General features: G+C 37.6%; 1 protein-coding gene across 1 annotated transcript; it reads left to right on the forward strand.

The window, feature by feature from the left end:
- The first annotated feature begins 14020 nt into the window (after nt 1-14020).
- On the forward strand, nt 14021-18588 carry LOC124148193. Its single transcript, XM_046519168.2, has 4 exons — nt 14021-14119; nt 14643-14820; nt 15625-15874; nt 17762-18588. Exons 2-4 carry the CDS (start codon nt 14647-14649, stop codon nt 18526-18528), a joined length of 1191 nt encoding a protein of 396 aa, XP_046375124.1. The 5' UTR covers nt 14021-14119; nt 14643-14646; the 3' UTR covers nt 18529-18588.
- The last annotated feature ends 4441 nt before the right edge of the window (nt 18589-23029 follow it).

Consider the following 23029-nt stretch of genomic DNA (forward strand, 5'->3'; position numbering starts at 1 on the left):
AAATGACAACACGTAGCAAGTTATGATTTTACGCATGTTATAAACAAGGATAATGCTTGTAACTACAAAATCATTTTTGAATTACGTATTTTGGCAACATCGGGCATTAAGTTAGCAGATCATATTGCTGGCGAGACGGCCGTGACACACTGTAAACGAATATGAAAGTGATCTGATTTCGGTTAGTGCAGAACGAATTCTACTATTATTTACATTGAAGTACGATCTGGTGGAACTTGTATTTCTCTCTCTTAGATATGATTTATTTTGTTACAGATTTTTAGATATGATTTAGTTTTAAAAAAAACCCAAAAACCCACAAGAAGCCTATCTGTTAATATTGCAAATTACTCCAGCAGTAATAGTTCTTAAAACATAGAAAAATAATCATTGTCAACGGTTTTCGTTCAATAAAATCTTTCAATTTATTTCATATAAGTTCCCATTAAATCATTCTTTCACTATTTCAGCATTTCTATGAAGAGACTGGACCCATGCAGTAATGTGAAATGGAATCATCCCTTCAAGGTTAGAAAGGAGAGGAAAATTCCATGAGAAGGAAGTGAATTACTGAAATATTTTGACATAAATATTTTGAAATAAAAAACCCCATCTTAGTTAATATAAGAAAATTATTGGTTCAGAATTGTTTGCAACACAAGTTATTCACTGGTTGTGGAAGCTTACTGCTATACATTTTAGTGAAACAATACACATGTAACTGTTAAAAACGATTATAAGTGTCAAGTCATTTTTATTAATTTACTGGAAATAATAGCAATGTTTATGAACTCAGAGTAACATGGTCAAGTGATGATATAAATTATAATCTATTCAAATAATCAATAATTATTCCAACCAGTTATTTACTTGATGCCGTATAAAGGTCAGATTAATATGATGTAATTGCACTAACTAACAAACACTAAGTGATTCATGGTACAACATCCGCCTGGTATAAAACTTACCTTGTTGGCTCTTTGTATAGGACATAATAATTTCTTTTAAAATAATATATTTTTAAAAAAGATAGTGTTGAAAGTATCATAATGCATGATTCTTATTTCAAGATACACAGAAGACACTATCTCTTTGTCACACCCTGATCAGGCACTATCCAGAGTGCCTGATCAATTCTGATACAGATTATATTATATAATTCTTAATACATTTCATAAATAACTGTGATGAATATTGAAATGTATTTAACCCGAAATGTTATTCTTTACCATGATTTGAGGAGATTGTCAATATTTGAAAATTGAGCAAGAACTAGTGTTTATTAAGGATGATGGTTATTTACATATTGTTCAAGTTTTGGTTATGATTATGTTGAGAATGAGCTTCATATTTACTTCACAGTGATTTTACTGGCTTCGGGATATTTTCAAGATATCTTTTGATATGAATTTACAAATGTTCAGAACAACTTGAGGACATTATGGATGACAATCAGTCAGTATCCTAGACAAGGAACTGGTCTCAATCTCTGTTTGTGTGTATTTTTATTATTTAAAGAAAAGTCATGTTCACACCAATATTTGTGGGGCATACTTGGGATATATGTTTAAATATACTTCTCAATTCACATGTGATTTGTTAAATAAAATATATATTATTTACTGTTATGACCTAATTATTTCTTCTTACTAAGTAACAATCATGATGTCAACAGGTATTTTTGTTGATAAAGCTTTGTACTTATGACATTTAAGTCTTTGGATGGCATTTAGAAGAGATACACATATGGAAGAGAAATTAAAGATAGTGGTGTTGCTCATAATTACAGTTGACATCCATAAATTCTCTTCCTTATGAGATATATGTTTTATTTAATTTACATGTTTAGTTGTATTAAAGTCTTAAGAATAAAAGATCATATATGAATTTTAATTTGTTGTATATTTTATCAATGAAAGTTAATTGATGGGAAGTACTACAGAGTGTGTCTTCAGATACTTTTGCTATCGCAGGTTTCCCTTTTCTGGAACAAGGATGATTGATTTGCCATAACCATGGCAGTTACGGGTGCTCATTTTATCTTGGAACCTCTCAATGTTTTCCACTGTTCTCACATACATGTACCTAATTACTGGCTGTTTATTAAGTCCAATATTCTGGAAGTTTGACCAGGCATTTTTATCTAAATTTAGAATTCCAAACTAAATGCCCTATGCAAACAGATTCGGGTAAAAACTAATAAGGTATAATTTCCTTACATTCTGCATTATTTTAGGATGGCATAGATATGTTAAAACTTTTAAAGAGGGACAGTTTACTGACATCTGCTGCAGATTTGGGGCTGAATATCAGCCTCTGAGCAGGTCTAGATTTATCCCTGGTGACATGCCCGACCCCATGTTTCAGATGCCCAAATAAAATATACGTTATGATTCATTTATTACATAATAAAACCAATCTAGCAGTGGGGAAAAATAATGTACTGCTTTATTTTTATCAACTATTCTTTTATGTTTATTGATTAAAAGGAGACACTAACTCTATGCCATTCAGGTTATATTGGTTTTACTTAAGGCACCAGACAAAAAACGTGGGCAATGAAACTGTTGACAATCTATTTATAGATATCCATATGATATGAACTTGTGCTTGTGTTTACGGTTTCCAGTACTTTCAATACACTTAAATTACGATGGAAAGTAAAAACAAAATTAAATTAATCTACCCTTGGATGAATAATATATTATTGACATGCTGTAAATTGACAATATAGTATGCTCTGCCTGACATGAGTGCTTCGAAGTAGTGCACGCTTCTAACTTTCAGCCATGGTGACTTCCTCATTGACCGATACACCATTACATCGGACTTATGACTCATTCTCACTCCCGATATGCAATTTGACAACTAAAATAGAACCCAAAACAGATCATGTATAACTCTCTTTAGATATTTTTGACACACAACTGGTAACAAAGCATCCTGAGCCAAATTCATCCCCCGCGCATTGAAGTTTCGCCGGCTGTGACGCCATAGCGAATAACTAGTGGTTGTCCCCCCTAACGCCTAAAACGAGGACGGCAGCTTGTGGGCGGGGCTTATCGGTCGGGACTGGATAGGTCTATTACTGCCCGGCCAATGCTGCGCCGATAATTATTGTCGACGTTGAGCCGGTGTCCGTCAGATGCTGAGTCGATAATAATTGCCGATGTCTTGCCGAATGCTGGCCAGATAATTATTTACGATGTTGGACCGATGATGTAGCCAACATTGGGCCGATGATGACATGCTACCTGGGAAATAGTTTCAAATATTTGCATAATCCTTAAAAGCTTAAAATTCATATGTATATAATGTTGTGTTACAGCAGGTTCATATTTAAAGCAATCAGATGAATCTTTGACGAGAATAAAATTCAGGTATACATAAATAACCTTGTTCAGGGCTCTATATTTCTTATAATCCCCGTGAGAAAGTATATCTTGAACGCGCAAGCGATTGGTTAAATACTAGTTAAGGACCCCACGAAATTATGAAAAGTTGTGCACCATGCATTGTAAATATCAGCTCTCTACGGAGTTTGGTGCACGTGCAAGAGCGGCAGAGAACGAATTCCTCGTGCATCACGCAAGGGCGACTCACAAAGTGGCATACAGTCTTCAAGAGTTCTCGTTTATTTTTCAAATATATTTCACAAGAGAATGTTTTGTCAACGTGCAAATGTCGTGATGTGTTTTTAGCCTCAATCAAGGAGATATTTTAGGCTCAAGCTAGGAGTTATTATAACCTCAAGCTAGGAAATATGTCAGGCCCAAGGGAGGAGTTATTGTAGCCACAAACAAGGAGACATTGTTGGCTCAAGCTTGAAGACATTTTAGCCTCAAGCTAGGAGTTATTGTAACCTCAAGCTAGGAGTTATTGTAACCTCAAGCTAGGAGTTATTGTAACCCCAAGCTAGGATTAATTGTAGCCAACCAAGGAGACATTTTAGCCTCAAGCTAGGATATATTGTAGGAGCTAAATATCTCCTATATATAATCATCAAGGTTACTGAAATCTTGGTGCAGACTGCACCGTTATCATTAGTTATTTGAACGTTTTCGTTAAAGTGGAGTAAATGAGAAACTAAGTGCCTATTGTTTTACGCCGCAGCGATCATGCGTCCAGTTATATGACAGCCGCATGACCACATTTGAGTCCGGACTAGACAAAGCAGAGGATCATGTTATGAGTAACGCCCCACGCAATCAGCGAAATCTCCAAACGTTCGCACCCAATCCATTTCGATGTCTCAGGCGACAGACATAGGTTATTTTGGGCCAATTCTAGGCGGGGCTAACCTTACAATTCTGTTAGCATCTTTCAGCTAGTGACCTTGACCTTTGACTTTCTGATGGCGTGTAACCCGGTAGTTCTTATCCCTGTTGTCCGCGCAAAGTTTTTCCTCTCTTGGTTATTTATGCTTTCTGGAATCCTAAGTACCAGCAAGGAAGGATTTTCCAAAAATTCACAGAAAGTATTTGAGACAAGTAGAATGAATACTATGTGGATTCTAAAAAAAATCAAATGATTTGCTTGATTTTGTACAATCTCGGAAAAGAACCAAGTTTAGTTCTATCAACATGTTTGATTTTTCAACTTAGTATCCCACTATCCCTCGTGACGAACTTAAGGAAAAACTTCAGTCCTTGATCCATGGGGCTGTTGTTTCCAAACGTGGTTACCTTAAGAGGTTCAGGGCAATTTGTCGAAAATGAAAGTCAATGCCATCTGAAGTTAATGAGAAAACAATATGTGAAATGCTGGACTTCATGCAACAACCATCAAATAGCCAAATTCCTTCCAGTGATTTACCCACCAGAACTAGAAATAAAGGAGACCAGTGAGACCGCCTCATCTGTTTCATATTTACATCTATGCATAAAGATTCAGAGTGACAAAACACTCCCTACAAGACTGAGACAAGAGGGATGACTTTATTTTTTCAATAGTCAACTTTCCCTTCATGTCGAGCAATATTCCAGCAGCTCCAGCCTTTGGTGTTTACATTTCACAACTTTTGAGATACAATCGAGCATGCTCTTTCTACCAAGATTTCAAAGAGCGTCACACGACTCTTGCTCAGAAGTTGTTTGATCAAGGTTACAACATTCAAGGCATTGGTAAAGCTTTCAAAAAGATTTATGGTAGACATGTGGAGGACATTTCCACATTTGACGCATCAGTGAAAAAATGATGTTCGGTGCAATTCCCTATTTTGACTTGCACCATATGTTTCCATATTTTTTTAGGTGAACAAATCACATGCCTTTGCATGTGTTTGTGACACGTGCCTCCGTTGGGCAGGATACGCTCACTTTCTCGCGAACATCTGGTATCATTTCTATTTAATAGTGATTCATAAACAAAAGCTCATGGTATAGTCGGAATTGTACAATGCTCTTTATGCAGAGATTTCTATTGAAAATGGAAAAAGGTTTTGTCGCTTTATTATTATTCAACTTTTCAATAGTCAGCTTTCCCTTCATGTCGAGCAATGTTCCTGCAGCTCTGGGCTTTGGTATTTACATTTCACAACGTTTAACATCTCATCATGGATACTCTTCCTACCAAGATTTCAAAGAGCGTCAAACGACTCTTGCTCAGAAGTTGTTTCATCAAAGTTTCAAGAAGTTTTACGGTAGACATTTGGGGGACATTTCCATATTTGACGTATCAGTGACAAAAAATGATGTCCGATGATATTCCCTATTTTGACCTGTACAATATCTTCCAGTGTTTTTTTCAGGTGAGCAATTGACTTGCTTTTGCATGTGTTTGTGACGGGTGCCGTCGTTGGGTCAGGACACGCTTACCTTTTCGCGAACATTTGGTATCATCACTGTTTGATAGTGATTCATAAACACATGCTCATGATAGTCAGAATCGTGCAATCGACTCTTATGAATATGGAAAGGTTTTGTCATCTTTATTTATTATTCTTCAGATTCCAAAAGGCCAAAAGTTAGCATGACTTGTGCTTGAAGGACACTGTTGCCTACATATCCACGTTAGCTACTTTACCATGGCACTAATGCTTATAATTTTCATTTCATTATGAATGTTGTAAGAAATGTTATGCCAAACCCGTAACAAATTACCGTTTTCGACGTAATAAGCGCAGAGGGCTCTCTCAAAATAAGAAATAGGGTGCTCTTATTAGAATATTATTTTGGTGGAAAAAAAACAGAGTTGAAAAATCGTAAATTTCGTGGTTTATGCTGACAGCCTGAAATGTTTACATACGACAGATATATTTTATTCAGAATTTAATTGCCCATACATAAGGGTGCATATAACACACGAGTGCGCATTATACACGAATAAATAAGCCTTGTGTACATTGATCAATCGGAAGGGGTGCTAACTGGGATTGTGCACTAGCCAATATATTAGCAAATATTACGTCGAATACGGCGTTTTCTTCTTTGTGTCTGGATGTGTCACCCATAACCACTGCCCGACGGTTCTGTTTAATGACACTGATCCTGTATTTCATAACGTGTATTTCATAACGTGTATATGTATTTCATAACGTGTATTTCATAACGTGTATTTCTTAACGTGTATTTCATAACATGTATTTCATGACGTGCATTTCATAAGTGTTTCGTGATTTCAGTTATCCTTGCTCAGATGGCCTTGGCCCAGGAAATGTTTTTATTTCACAGTATGCACTTATATCTCATAATAATTCATAAACACGTGCTCATGATATGCTCTGAATCTTGTAATTGACCGTTTTGGGCAGATATTTCTAATGAATATGAAAAGGGTTTGCCATTTTTATTTATCATAATTCAGATTCCAAAAGGCCAAAAGATAGCATGACTTGTATCTTATTTAATTAGTTTCATAATGAAAAAAGACAATACATTTCTCTTTGCTTTCTAGGCATTAATGTCACCACTGTCTTAACTGGTTATATAAACATCTTGCATAAGTTTACGTAACTGGAACGCTACATTTGGCTCACATTATCAGTGCCCTTAAATAGTAAGTTAAAGGTTATCCGTTTACGTAACAGCAATGGTACATTTGGGTCACATAGGGAGCAGCGTTGAAATTGTTAGGTGTGCGATGTTGTGTAACCTATGGATGGGTTGCAATAGCCTGATTATATACTTAGCTAAAACTAAAGTGAGTGAGTGAGTGAGTGAGTGAGTATGGTTTTACGCCGCATTTAGCAATATTCCAGCAATATCACGGCGGGGGACACAAGAAATGGGCTTCACACATTGTACCCATGTCGGGAATCGAACCCGGGTCTTCAGCGTGACGAGCTAACGCTTTAACCACTAGGCTACCCGACCGCCCCTAAAACTAAAGAAACGCAAAAGTGATTTTCGATGTATATTTTATGGATAATATTAATAATCAACTTATGGTAATCGATTGATTAATATTGGCACACATCATTGTCATTGACCCAGGTTCCATATGGCACAGTAGGTTTTCAAGGTGAAGGTCATCTGTTCTCAATATGTTGTATGGTCATCATTATTGTCCAAAACCGATGATGGAAGCAATCAGATCCCGAATTGTGGCCTGGGTAATGTTCACCCGCTCTGCCTGCAGTGCTTGTGCCAACTGGCTGAGGTTCTGTGGTTGTTACTGACGTGCTCGCAGTCGTTGAGCCAGTGCATCCCATAAATTTTGATTGGGTTTAAATCTGGAGACCTGGATGGCCATGGCAGGACCTGGATGTTGTGAATCCTGTAAAGGCTGTTGTCAGTCTTCCGTTTGAGGTCGGGCGTTGTCTTGTTGAAAAAATGACCTTCACTTGTTGCATACTGGAAAGGACGTGTGGCCAAAGGATCCCATCCGTGTGTTGTTGTGTCGCTAAATTTCCAAGAACATCCAAGTTTGTTCTGCCAGTGTAGGAGATGGCTGTCAACATCATCACACAACAACCACCAAATATGTCTTCTTCCTGTGTGCAGTTTCGTGCCTAATGTTCCCAGCGGCGCCTGTAAACACGACGTCTACCAACCGTACGGCGAAGCATAAAATGTTACTCTTCACAATACAAACTTGTCTCCATCGCAGTTGTTGCCATGCTCTGCAATCTTTGAGGGAATGTTGTCACACACAGGCGGCAAAAACAAAATGCACATTCCTGAATTTCCTGAAAACAACTGTCGACACTGACATTCAGATCACAATCTGAAACGTTCACTCCATCCTCAGCATTGGCATCACACGACGCAACGTCCTGCACTGCGGCAACATAGTCCCATACCGAGTAAGTGAATAAACTTTGAATGGCTTCTTGTTGCATTTCATCAACATATAGTGTAATAGTGAACTTGGATGACATCATGAAAGCGTTCAAATATATGAGCAGTGAACGAACGTGACAGCGACCGTTTTCTTGGTTGTGATACCCATTAGAAACCGAAAGTGAGTGAGTGAGTGCGTGAGTTTAACGTCACATTGGCATTATTTCAGCCATATCGTGACGATAAAATATATTCAAATTAGATATATTTAGATAGTATAAAACCTAGTCACCGAAGGACAGTAAAATAACTGGATTTTTTACAGATTTTAATTAAAACTAGTAGATAACCATATAAATATAAAACCAAACGTAACAATACAAGATAAAAATGAGCTATATATCGCCAGCCACTGAAGGTCGATCACAATACTAGGGTCCATGGGGACTTACAGTGCGTTAGCTGCCTGCATGGACCCCAGCAGGATTTGCACCATCCCTTCAGTCGCTGGCGATTGTACGTAAGTTTTAGCCACATTTAAAATGATAAACATTCGTTTAACAGCGTAGTAGAAGTAAATGTTCTTTAAATGACAGGGACTTACGATATCCTCTTAGGGGGATAATAATTTTACAGTATTTTACCCCCCTTCGTGGATACTGCCACTAACAATCAGAAATCGAAAGAATTTGGAAGAGCTCATTATATGAAAGATATCATACACCTCATGAAAAAGTGTGTAGCAATTTAAGGAATGTCATTATTAACCGTGAATTAGTAACATTTCACATCACAAATAAGCATATTTAGGCATGGCTTGTCAACATAAATCACAATTTCACAGTATGGAAATCACCCTCTACAACCCTCAAAATAATGGTCGCGCATTGGTTTGGTCAGCTGTTTCTTTTGTCTCGTCACCCAAGCGTTGGTGGGTAGTCTAAGTAGAGGGGAATGTCCGAGTAACTCTCCATTCCTTAAAAATAATGGAGCAGAGGCTCATTATTTTTAAGGAATGGAGAGTTACGAGGATATTCCCCTACTTAAAACTCATCCCTACTTTTACACTTGGACAAAATATTCTGTGGTTGAAAATATTTGAAAAATTCAAATACTGCTTCAAGATAATGTACAGTTGACAAGCAACTCTCCATTCCTGAAAAATAATGGAGCGTTCAAACAATAGAATGACGTCACAGATGTGTTTTAATGGATGGGTTGTGTTGGTCTGGATGGTTAATGGCATTCATTGCATTCAAACAATCAAAATCGACTAATGTTGTATTTATATAAAAAAAACTTATGGGAAACAAAATAATATATGCAACTCAAGTTAGGTTAGGTCTCAAAGTTAAACTTTTATCAGCGTTTAAGATGCCGCCTGTCTCAATTTGTATCGCAGTTTTTAACAGACAGACAATTTCAAGTTTGTGTTGAATCAACACTGTCTGATCATTATAATCACGATCAGGGGGTTCCACAGGTCAGTAGTTTGTCTGTCACCTTGTTTTGTATAAAAATAAATAGTTTATCTAAAGTATTAAATGACTCAATTGATTGCTTGCAGATGATTAAAATATTTCATGTCGTGGTAAAAATAGGCGTACCATTGAAAGACAATTACAGTTGTGCCTTAATGAAATTCATAAATGGTGTCTTGAGAATGGTTTTAAGTTTTCACAGGCCACCACTAATTGTATACATTTCTGTCGGAAATATAAACCCCATAAAGACACAGGTCTCTTTGTAGATGGCAAATTAAAATTGTAAAAGAAGACAAATTTTGGGGATTAATTTTCGACCACCATTTGACATTTTTGTCACACATAAAATATCTGAGGACAAAGTGCCTGAAGGCCCTAGACTTGTTGAAAGTCGTCTCAAATTCAAAGTTGGGAGGGGATTATACAACCTTCCTTCACTTATATAGATCATTAATCCGCTCCAAATTCGACTATGGCTCCATCGTGTATGCTGGAGCTTGTAAGAGTAATTTAAAACAACCAGATTCAATCCACCATCAAGGACCAAAACCATGCCTTGGTGCTTTTAGATCTTCTCCTGTTGACAGCCTCTATGTCGAAGCTGGGGCGGTCGGGTAGCCTAGTGGTTAAAGCGTTAGCTCGTCACGCCGAAGACCCGGGTTCGATTCCCGACATGGATACAATGTGTGAAGCCCATTTCTGGTGTCCCCCGCCGTGATATTGCTGGAATATTGCTAAAAGCGGCGTAAAACCATACTCACTCACTCACTATGTCGAAGCTGATTAACCTTCGTTGTAACAACGCCGCATTGAATTGTCTCTTCAATATAACACTAAATTACACTCCAATCCTTCTCATCCCGCCTATGACTCCGTTTTTCATCCCCTATGTGAAGAACTGTTTCAGAGAAAACCAAAGATGGTTCCACCACTTGGAATTCGGATCAAATCACATATTATTGCTGCAAACATAAATCTATATTATCTTTCCATATCGGCTCTTGTCTACTCATCCCTGGCAGCTGGTGAGGCCAGAAGTAGATGTTTCTCTAACGCGTTTTATTAAATCTGATACAAATCATCTAGTATGTCAAAAGGAATATGTACAATTAAGAATTAAGTGCGACGCTCACTGTTCAATCTTTACTGGTGGATCTAAAGACGGTGGCAAAGAGGCATATGTCACTGTCGTTGGACCAAAACATTTATCATCTAGAATACCAGACAATAGCTCTATTTTCACTGCTGAGGCCAATGCTATCCTTATAGCCCTGGTATACATTCAACGACAGTCTGCATGTGAGCAATTTATCATTTTTTCCCGATTCTCTATCTTGTCTTCAGGCACTGAAAAATGTCTCTCATTTTCATCCAATTATTTTGATTATTTATTTTATTTTCAACTGGACAATACGAAATCGTCTTTTCTTAGTTGCCCAGTCATGTGGGCATTAAAGGCAATACAACGGCTGATGCTGCAGCAAAAGCAGCACTCAACAAATATGCGACACCACTTCAAATTCTATACAGTGATTATAAATCTATGATTAGATGTAACATCCGAGATCTTATGCAGAAGAAGTGGGACACCCAAGTAGGTATAAATAAATGACATCACATTAAGCCAACTATCGCTTACACATACATGGGTTGTCAGTCCAAATCTGCAGAGGTTATTTCACGACGATGTAATATTGGCCATTCTCGATATACACATGAATATTTATTAAAAGGTGATGATCCTCCATTTTGTATCCCTTGTTATGAGAGAATCACAGTCAAGGTGGTCCTGCTTGAGTGTATTGATTTTGCAATCACAAGGGATAAATATTTCAAATCATCATCTCTTAAGGATATTTTCATAGTATTCGTTCTCATTAAAATTTAGGCTTTTTTAAAGAATAGATAAATGTTCTTTCTTAAATTAGTAGTGTCTAATTATGAACTGAGATTGTTTGCGTGTCTGACCTTGACGGGGGTCAAAGTACTGTAAAATTATTGTCCCCCTGAGAGGGTATAGTAAGTTCATATCTTTCAAGGGCGCACAGGTGGCCCAGTCGTCTAAGGCGCCGCGATTCGCTCTGCAGAGTTGTGTCCCTTTGGCACGCCAGAAACCTCTGATTGTGGGTTCGAATCCCGGTTCGCCCCGATTATGTTTCTAGGTTTGTCAGCACAATACCCGTGCTCGTGGGTTTCACCGAAGTGGTAAAAGTCTGAGACCTGCATCACTTCGGGCTTTCCTCCCACATTAAGCTGACACGCCGTGATATAACTGGAATATTGTTAAACACGGCGTTAAACCCAACTCACTCACTCACTCATATCTTTCAAAGTATGTTATTCCTGTCATAATTTTTATCGTAGAATATGTATTCTGTCAACTTTCGGCTAAATTTGCTAATAGTTGTAAACACCTGAAGGGACGTTGTAAATCCTGCTGGGGTCCATGAATGTAGCATAAGTAATGTAAGTACCCATGGACCCGCCACCGTCAATTTGATCCAGGATTATGTCTTCACGACTACCAGAAAATAGTTCTATAATATTTTTACAGCCGAACCCCATGCATTTCTAACAGCTATTGGTAAACAAACTAAGCATAAACATTACATATTATTTTCGGACTCTTCAAGCTATTAAAAATATGTCATGTAAGCATCCACTTTTAATTGCAATTATTGAATTATATTATAAACTTGCTAATGGCCAATATGACATCATTTTTGTTGTTTACCCAGCCATGTTGGAATCATTGGTAACACAATGGCCGATGCTGCCGCCAAGGCAGCACTCGACAAATCTGTGACACCACTTCTGATTCCATACACTGATTATGAACCCGTGATTAGATCTTACATCCGTGATCTAATGCAAAAGAAGTGGGACACTCAAAAAGGTATAATAAATTACATGAAATTAAACCAATTATTGGCTACACCAACTTGGATTGTTAGTCCAGATTTGAAGAGGTCATACCACGACGATGTCGTTTTTGCCATAGCAGGTATACAAATAATTATTTATTTAAAGGTGAGGATCCTCCATTTTGTATCCCTTGTGATGTGAGAATCACCGTCAAGCATGCCCTGCTTGATTGTGTTGACTTTTCCATCACAATTGATAAATATTTCAAATCATCATCAATAAAGGATCTTTTTAATAGAATCAATTCTCATTTAATTATAGTTTTTTAAAAAGAATTTTGATAAATTTTGAATTGTGTAAATAGCTATATTTTATATTGGTAAAGTATAATTTGTAAGTTAGATTGTTAGTGGCTATATCCTCAAAGGGGGTTGAAGTAGCGTAAAAGTATTGTCCCCCTGAGAGAATATGTAAGACCTCATCATTCAAAGTACATTTATTCTTACCTCAGTTTTAAACGTAGTATATTTGTTTATTTTAACTGTTGCCTTAATTATTGCGAACCATTGCCAGCAGCTGAAGGGGTGGTGTAGATCCTGCTGGGGAGCCGTGCAGGTAGCAGAGGTATTGTAAGTCCCTTCAGTCCCTAGTAAGGTGGCCTTACTTTGGTTACTGGTGATCTATAGCTAATTTATATATTGTATTGTTGATTGAAAATGTATTCTTTTAACTGTTCTTACCTAATTTTAAGATCGAAACTGTGATACCCTAGTTATCCCACTGTCCCTCGCTGACAGGTTTTTATTCCAAATACATCTTTGTATTATGTGTCAGTTTTCGTTACGATATTGCTGAACTATTGCCGACGTGACGTTCCGTTTTAACTCACTCACTCACTCATCCCATGGACCCGAGCATGGTGATCTACCTTCAGCTGCTGGCGATCTATAGGCCCTTTTTATATTGTATTGTAACTTATATTGATATATTTTTGTGGTTGTATGCTAGTTTTAAATAGTACTGCGATATTCTTGCTATTTTACCGTCCATCGATGACAGGTTTTCATTTGGACTGATTACATGTATCAATAATAAATAACTTCTCGTCACGATATGGCTGAAATATTGCCGATTTGATGTTAAATATTTTCCCCTCCTCCCTCCCTCCCTCCCTCCCTCCCTCACTCACTCACTCACTCCTCCCTCCCTCCCTACCTCACCCACTCACTCACTCATGGAAACGACCATGTTTTGGCAGGGATGTATTTTCAACATGGAAAGGGTTTGACATTTTTAAATATTATTATTCAGATTCCAAACGGCCAAAACGATAGCATGACTTGTATTTATAACTAATGACAAAAAAACCAACATTTTATCGCTATACACGCTTTCTATGGAATTATGTCACCACTGCCTAAACAGGTGTTAGAAACATCTCTCGTAACCTGCAGGTTATCAGTTTAACACCGCTACATTTTAGTCACATATAATCAGTGCCCTTATGTCTTGGTAAGGGAGACGGGCAAGACGGCAGTGTTGAAAGTGGTAAGTGTGTGATGTTGTGTATCATATGAATCGGTTTGCAATAGCCTGATTATATACTCTGCAAAATTTAGATTTAGGTTTTGCTGATCATATTTATAATCAACAGATGGTTTCAGTATCGACACACATCGATGTAATTTATGGTTCCATATGGAACAGTAGATTTTCAAGGTGAAGATCATCTGTTCTCAATCTCTTGTATTGCCACCATAAGAGTCCACAATTGACTGTCATCGTCGTCCCATGAAAGCAATCAGATCCCGATTTCTGGCCTGGCTATGTTCATCCTTTCTGCCTGACAATTGTTGATGTCCTCGCACTCTTGATCCAGTGCGTCCCATAAATATTCGATTTGGTTTCAATCTGGAGACCTGGCGGGCCATGGCAGGACCTGGATGTTCTGATCCCTGAAAAGGACACTACGGCCACTTATACTGAACAAGGAGTGTAATCAACTACGATTTAAAGATAGATGAATTTCAAGTATAAATGTCCAAATATGTTTTCGGTTTTTCGTTTAAAGAAACATGGTGTCCCTTCTCGCTGTTCTGTTTGTTCTCTCATCGGCGGTTGCCATGGACATTCCCATTACAAAACACTGGGATGGTGGTTTTCGGTCGGACTTCTGTGAACCTATCACTCAAACCATGCATCACTGGACAGCTCATCTCATCTTTGACCATCACGTCGATACGCTAGACGTAAGTGGCATTATCTCCCGAGTGAACGAGTGAGTGAGTATTGTCTTACACCGCTTTTAGCAATATTCCAGCAATACCACGGCAGGGGACACCAGAATGAGCTACCCACATAGTAACCATGTGGGGAATAGAACCCAGTTCTTCGGCGTGACCAGCGAACACTTTAACCACAAGGCTACTCCACGATCCCCCGAGCGTAAGAATGCCACACGAGTGTGTATCTGGTTTGTAAATAAGAGAAATACAACTTCAGTGAAGTAAACCTCCTCGGGGTCACTCTCAACTTCGGACAACGTAACAGTTGCATCCATTTAGGTGTAGTGGCCAGTGTAAGAGCGGCAGATGTCCCAATACGTACATTGACACTTACTAACCATCTCTCATGTTCAAGTCATTCGCTAACAGGTATCCTGGTCTCCAAGAGGTATCCAGGTCTTCAAGAGGTATCGTCGTTGTGCGGATCCCTCTTGCAGCATCCGCAAGAGTACCTAGTCATCATTGATCCTGTTGTCAATCACTGGATTGTCTGGTTTCAGACTCGATTATTTACAGACCGCCGTCAAATAGCTGGAATATTGCTTAGTGCGGTGTTAAACAACAAACAAACAAACCTAGGTATGTAAGCAGACATCTCATCTCTACTATCTACTACCGTGAGTCTTTCTGGCATACAGGAGTCCTTTGATACAATCTCCATATCAGACATACTCCAGATCCTGGAAGACATCTCTTTGCCATGCTAGTATCCTCTTACAGAAAGCTCCGATGTGTTACGTATAAAGTTTCAACCATCACATCTTTCAGATCTGGGTTGCTGATGTTCAGCAAACTCTGAATGGAGGTAAAGAGTTTGTCCTGGTCAACAAGGCATCTTATGGCGAACAGAAGGCTGGCGACAAACTGTGTGTGAAGCTAATTGGACGTGTCACTGGTGACATCGTTCCAAAAGCCCGGTTCTACATTGAAGGCATGGACGGCCCGGTATCAGCTACCCAGAAACCCATCAGACATACAGCCAAACCGGGCACGCCACAAACGTTTAGCTATGTCACAGGTAAAATGTTTTATGTTTCCGTGTTTTTTCAGGTGAACAATTGTTTTCCTGTGCATGTGTTTGTGACGGATGCCAACAGTGGAACAGGGTACACTCACCTGCTGATGAAATTGTCGGAGTCGTGCAATCGACTCTGCTTTTAGTAGACATTTCTTATGACTATGGAAATGTTTTTTTCACTTTTTTTTAACACTGGTATCACCACATGCTCATGAAATTGTCGGAGTCGTGCAATCGACTCTGCTTTTAGTAGACATTTCTTATGACTATGGAAATGGTTTTGTCACTTTTATTTAGCACTTTACTTGACAGTTATTAGCCTCCCCGACCGTCCAAGTCACTGAATGTATTGCCAGGTAACTGATGAGGTCCCTCCATTGCCAAAACCTTTTTGGTTTTGTTTGGGTTACCTGGGGAAAGGTTCCCTACCCTTAATCGTGTATAATAGCCGTTCACATTTTCAATTTCATATCAACATGTATGATTGACCCTTGTCCAAGCAGCAAAACAATGTTTAGGTAACCCACACAAAACTTGTGTCGCAAAGTACGTTATAAGTTTAAACGGTTTGCTGATATTAGTTGTTATCAATGAATTATCACATACCTTATAGTGTAGGTATCCAGTCAAACATTGACAGTGATTGGTGTATACAATGGTCTTGAATGTATACTCGGACCCCATGGTACCGAGGCATTCATCGTATCGCGGCATTTGTGATTTCCGGTGGTTCAAGCGGGACAAGCCTCTTAGCGGCTGTCTATTAATGCAAATCAGTAACCAGGAAGTGCTCACTTCGTAAACAATTTCAATTTCCTCGGAATGTTCCGTCTGCTGTAAGTAAGGAGTTATTAATCCGTTGATACATATTTCTGGCATCTGTTGTAATATTGCCTTACCCCCATCTATCAATGGCCAACGATATAACCCGCAGTTCCCCAAGTAAACTTTCTCTATCGACCTGAACTAGATCACTTGCATATTCATGGCGACTAATGAGGTAACGGAAGTTACGTAGTCCGCACATTTTTTTCCCGCTCTGTGCCCAGAATCTATTGGGAGATCATAAGGGCCATAATGCCAAACTTAGAAATACGTTCTTCACTAGTAACCAAAAGATATATACATACTTTGGGCATACTAGGAGTGCTTTTTATATATTTATTGTTGACTTTTAACATTTTTCCATTTTATGACAAATTATTGTCATCCAATTTTTTTTTAAACAATCTTAAAATATCATTTCTGATATTTTGATGTTGACTTATAAAAATATTTTTCTCTTACTTTTCGGTAAATATGCATTGAATACCTCTTGCTGATAACACATTTAGAATTTTACTTGTGCTGTCTTTGCACTTGTCTTGACAAATCACTGATGTCTGGCATGATCATACCAATGGTTGGTAGAATTATGTCCTCTTTTTGTCCAATTTGGACCTCCATACACAACTTTTCTCTGTAGCGATACGATGGGGTTCTCTCCCTTGTCAAACAGAACGCGAGGCCCGGCTTTTACTCGGAGCTACTAATGTAAATAATGAACTTTTATCAGTAAAATATGCATTGTTTGATAACATGAATGATATCTGATACAGAGAACACGAAAAAACATAGAGGTTAGTGAGTGCATTTTGTTCCGTTTAGCGTACATGACAAGTACCGCGATACCCCGAGGTTGCAGGCTATAGACGCCAGAGAAAAATTAGTCTCAATTATACACCGAAAATAGTGGTAAACCTGATGTGGATGAATCAGTTAAAATCAGTGATGACACCAGGTGTTCGCCAAAAGGTTGTCAGTATGCTCTTACGTTTGTGTGTGGCAGATATATCAATATGAATACTATGTTTGATTTAAATGTCAAATGTCCATTGCTGTTTTCAGGCAAAGTTCTTTATGAATATTATGGATTCGATCCGAGTGATTACAAAAAGGGCATAACTGTGCTACAACATGGAGGCTTCGACGAAGACTCTGGCTCCGTTGTCCTTGACCCTGCCGGTACCGGGGAACATGTCCTGAAAGTGTTCTACGAGAAGGGACACTATATCAAAGTTCGGGGCCACCGAGGGATTCAGTTCTACTGGACCCCTATCAGTCCCCAAACGACGCTGACCTTGAGCTACGACATCTACTTCGACCCCAACTTTGACTGGGTTAAGGGAGGCAAGCTACCGGGTTTGTGGGGAGGGTCCCAAACCTGTTCTGGGGGACGTCACAACGAGGAATGTTTCTCAACACGCTTTATGTGGAGGACTGGTGGGGGTGGGGAACTGTACGCCTACATCCCCTCTGGACAACGCGCCGACTTCTGCACTAAGAACATTTGCAACTTCGACTACGGTAACTCTTTAGGTAGGGATTCGTGGCACTTCAAGAAGGGAGTCTGGCAGAACATAGCTCAGGAGGTGAAGCTAAACACGCCGGGAAAGCAGGACGGTACAGCAAAAGTTTGGTACAATGGTAAACAAGTATATGAAATCAACAACGTTAACTTCCGCACCAAATCCAGCGTCACCATCGACGGAATTTTTTTCTCAACCTTCTTTGGTGGTTCATCGCCGGATTGGGCGCCAACAAGAGATTCGTACGTCTATTTCAAGAACTTTGTTTTGTCAAATGACGTGACTCCGGGTCATATCATTGGTTGAGAGACAAAGGGTTAACCATGCTTGTTTGTAATCCTTTGCAATAAATCAAGCTACAGTTTAGTTTCTTGATGTATCATTATTTGACTTTACATAAACATATTACAATGGAATCATTGGGACACCCTTTGGTGATAGTAATACAGTGTCATGAAATTTATGAAAGAAGAAGAAAACAAGTGACCTTAAACTGAAAAATAAAATGAAAATTTAAAAATTATTCCTGAAAGTCAATTAAAATCAGGTTTTCTCTAAATGAAGGAGCATGTCCATCTGTTGGACACACAAGAAGCATGCAGTGCTTGTTCAGGAGGTAAACAGACCGTATATAAAGCGATAGAAACAGTTCAATAATCATAAGAAATATCTACTAAAGTCCAATGTACGATTCTGACTACATCTTGAGCATGTGTGAATGACTTCATCGTATAATATGCGTTTAAAATGTACTTTGGGGGAGATAAGACGTTAATCAGTTTTAGTCATAGTGGCATATACACGTATATCTCAGGTCTTTGTTGGGTCAGAGGGTTTTTGACAACATCCACCGTACCTTCTCTGAAAACACCCTGCATTTTCTTTAAATACTTGGGTGACGTGGATTCGATATATGAACGTGATTCTACAGTGACATTGATGCAAGCTTGATTCTGATTGGTTAAACAGAGGTTTCCTTCTTGCTACGGAAACGCCTTTTAAATACATTAAGCCTTTTCACACATAAACATCAATATAAACATATACATGAATACATCAAAAGCCTACATATCGATTCATAAAAAAATGGCTGCCGATCGATCACCACCATATGAACTGTAAAACGTATCCATATTTCCTCTAATACCGTTCAATTTCTATATTTCCGTACTGAAGGAGGCCACAGGCATATAGTACATTTATGAGTTGTACATTCAGAGTAGGAGAGTCTATAACATAATATTTTTGCTGTGTCTCATTGCATGGTAAATGTACATAGATACATTTTGTAAAAGTAGATACTTAGAGTTGTTTAACAGCGATGTGAATTTAAAGAAATTGGGATTTACAAGGTAATATTCAGGTATATACTTAGCCCTTAATGTTGCATAAAATGGGCATATAAGAAGGAAGTGGTATTCATCTTCAATGTTATTTAGGGCGCACAAGTGACAAATGCGTTCTTCTCTTTAATACCCGTGTAACGGCCAGTTTCAATAAATCAATCGTGTGAGCAACATCGAAATCTTGCAAGGGAAACTCGGATTTTTGTTACATTTTTAAAGCAAGATAAATGCTGTTCGGGATATAAATCATTTTTTACCATTTTGTAATAAATACATTTGTTTGATTCAGATACAGATTGAGACCGATTTTGTAAATATATATCTTTTAGTCTTTGTGTTAATGATCTAATGAAATATGAATGACATTGTATATTTTATTCACACCAAACATAGCCATAACCAACAGAAAACAGCAAGTTTTTTACGTCTGTTACCCAATTTCGTTTTCCATTTTTATCAAAGAGTACCATCATATTATAACATTTTTTCGGGAACCTATAAGATGACATATTCAATAATCTTAACCAATATTTGATAACCTTTAGATATGAATGTATATAGATTGGAAATCTGCCACAATCACCATATACCATAACACTTGGTGTATTAACTTTAACACCAAAAATTTTTTTGCAGGCATATAAATGTACTTTTTCTATTTGTTCAAGCTTACTGAGTCCCCCTATCTCTGCTCCATATAGTAATATCGGACTTATCTTTAAATCAAATATCAAATATATGTACGATTGTTTGTAGTATAAACATATTATCAATAGTTGTATATCCTTCTCTAAATCCAGCTTGGGCTTCACTTATTTTATCCATAGCACTACCCCTGAACACTAGTCTCTTGTTAATGATAGATGTAAATATCTTACTGAATATGCTTAAAAGGGTAATACCTCTGTAATTATTTACGTTATTCATATCATCTTGTTTATGGATTGGGACGATAATACCAATCGACCATGATTTTGGAAAATGTCCATTTTCTAATATCAAATTAAATATTAATTCTAAGTATGGAAGTAGTAAATCTGAAGAATGTTTAAAGAATTCAGGAATAGTATCATCTATACCAGCTGCCTTGTTACTTTTAATATTATATATGCTGTCTAAAATCTCATCTCTCGTTATTGGAGAATCAAGAATATCCTCGGTAACATTTTTGTTTGTATCATATCGAGCGGATGTATCTGGTACTGTAGGCTCTGCGGCAGACTGGTCTTCAATGGTGGGGGATAACAAAAGATTTGTAAAGTGTTGGTACCAATCATTGGTGGTAATACTATTTGATATAAACATATTTATTTCCATAAAGTGGAGGGATTGGCAAACAAGCAAATTTTGCTTATCTGAATGCCTCTCCCAAACATGATACAAATACAAATAGCAATGTATTGATAGTGACATGAGAAATAGCATACATTGTATAATTGGCATTACAGATAAGTATTGTTCTGTAAGTGTTTAATTACTGGATTATCTTCCATAACTACAGTTACGTTATTATTTACATTCAGCACAACATCATCGCAGTATCATATAGCAAAGCCATCATCTCAGACAAAATCTCTAAATCGGCAAGAAGATAGAATAAAACTGTGCAACCGATTTCAAAATTTCAAGATTTGTTACAGTCGTTACATTTGAATTACCATTTAGAATGGAATTTAAATCGTAGCCTTTTACGAAATAATACATGTTTTGCCTTACTGTACTGTTTAAGGGACACGTAAGAAAGAAATGAAGTGCATCTTCCGTATGATAGCCACAACAACATCTCGGGCTGTCGGATATAAATCTGGCAAATTTGTCGGCTTTTAGATCACTGCAGCCAAGCCTGAGACGGGAGTGTATAACCTGACAGAATCTTGATCCATAATTTGTATCAAAGTATATACCATTCCTATCACTGCTTTTTATAAAACTTTTAAAACTTCCTAAGCTACTGGCATTGGTGTATTCAATAGGTAGTGAGTTCCAAATATTAACTGTATCTGGAATAAATGATTTGGCATAATTATTTGATTTACACTTTGTGGTTTGCAGCTGTGGGCAGTTTCTCACATTATAATCACTTGCATCCGACACTCTATTTGGAACTAGGGATGAGAGATAGTCCGGTACTAGATTGTTAACCATTTTATAAAAAATATTTAAGTTTTGAAAATGCCTTCTTTCTTCTAATGATATAAGATTTGTTTCTTCATAAAGTTTACCGTGACTTGCGCCACGAACAGCCCCACAAATAGTTCTGAGTGCATCTAGATTTAGTTTTTCAAGTAGTAACGCCTGTTCTTTTGTGCAGTTGTCCCATATGTGGCAACAATAATCAAATATCGGTAATATGAAAGATTTATACATAGTTTGCAGTGTTTTTTTCTATTTAAACGAGACTTGAAACTCCTGAGACAGTTAATCATTGGACTGACTTTCTTGACTATCTATCAATATGATCGTTCCACATACAATCCTCTTGGAGAGTAAGTCCAAGATGTTTATGAGAATGAACTTCCTGAACAGTAGTGTTACTCATTTTCAAAACTGGTTTTGCATTTGGAAGAATCTTCCGGGAAAATTGGATAGATACTGTTTTATTAGGATTGAAATCGACCTGCCAGTTTTCTGCCCAAGAGGATATTCTACTTAGATCGTTATTCAGACAATGTGCTGCTGTATTCGGGTCATTTACCACGACATATAGGGATGTGCCATCGGCAAACAATCTTATATTACTATCAATATCGTCTATAATGTCGTTTATGAAAATTAGAAACAGTAGCGGTCCTAAAACTGACCCTTGTGGAACTCCGGCCGTAACTGGTCGTAAGTCTGAAATATACCCATTGATAACAACCCGTTGGCATCTATGTTTTAGGTAGCTTTCAAACCATCTCAATAATTTCCCTTCAATACCATAGGATTTGAGTTTATGGATAATGCCTTTGTGCCAGACTTTATCAAAGGCCTTACTAATGTCGCAAAAGACTGCTCTGATTTCTTTGCCTTTATCCAATTCTCTAGCAATAAAATCATATAAGTAAGACAGCTGGTTAGCGGTGGAATCCCCTGGCATGAAACCTGATTGAAGATTTGTAAGCAAATTATTATCTCTTAAGTAATTAAAAACATATTTGAAAACGCATTTTTCGAATATTTTAGCCACACAACACGTGAGAGCTATAGGCCTATAATTACTACATTCATTAATATTACCTTTCTTATAAATAGGCACAACGGAAGCTTCTTTCCAACTTACCGGAAAAGTAGACTTATCCAGGGATACATTAAACAATTTAGCCAGTGGATATGATATCGCTGAAGCACTTAATTTCAATAAGTTATAATATATTATAATATTATATAATAATATAATATTATTTCTAGATGCATGCTTTTTATTTACACTTTTGAGGATAGACCAGAATCTTTTAGAATCATATATGCTTTTTTCCAAA

The sequence above is a fragment of the Haliotis rufescens genome, unplaced genomic scaffold (assembly GCF_023055435.1).
Source record: "Haliotis rufescens isolate VD_foot unplaced genomic scaffold, xgHalRufe1.0.p SCAF_42, whole genome shotgun sequence".
Classification (NCBI taxonomy): domain Eukaryota; kingdom Metazoa; phylum Mollusca; class Gastropoda; order Lepetellida; family Haliotidae; genus Haliotis; species Haliotis rufescens.

Excerpts from the sequence above, each read along its gene's own strand:
- LOC124148193 (XM_046519168.2), top strand. The coding sequence starts at position 14,647 with ATGGTGTCCCTTCTCGCTGTTCTGTTTGTTCTCTCATCGGCGGTTGCC. Across the intron at positions 14,821-15,624 it reads ATCACGTCGATACGCTAGAC|ATCTGGGTTGCTGATGTTCA; the intron begins GTAAGTGGCATT and ends CACATCTTTCAG. Across the intron at positions 15,875-17,761 it reads AACGTTTAGCTATGTCACAG|GCAAAGTTCTTTATGAATAT; the intron begins GTAAAATGTTTT and ends TGCTGTTTTCAG.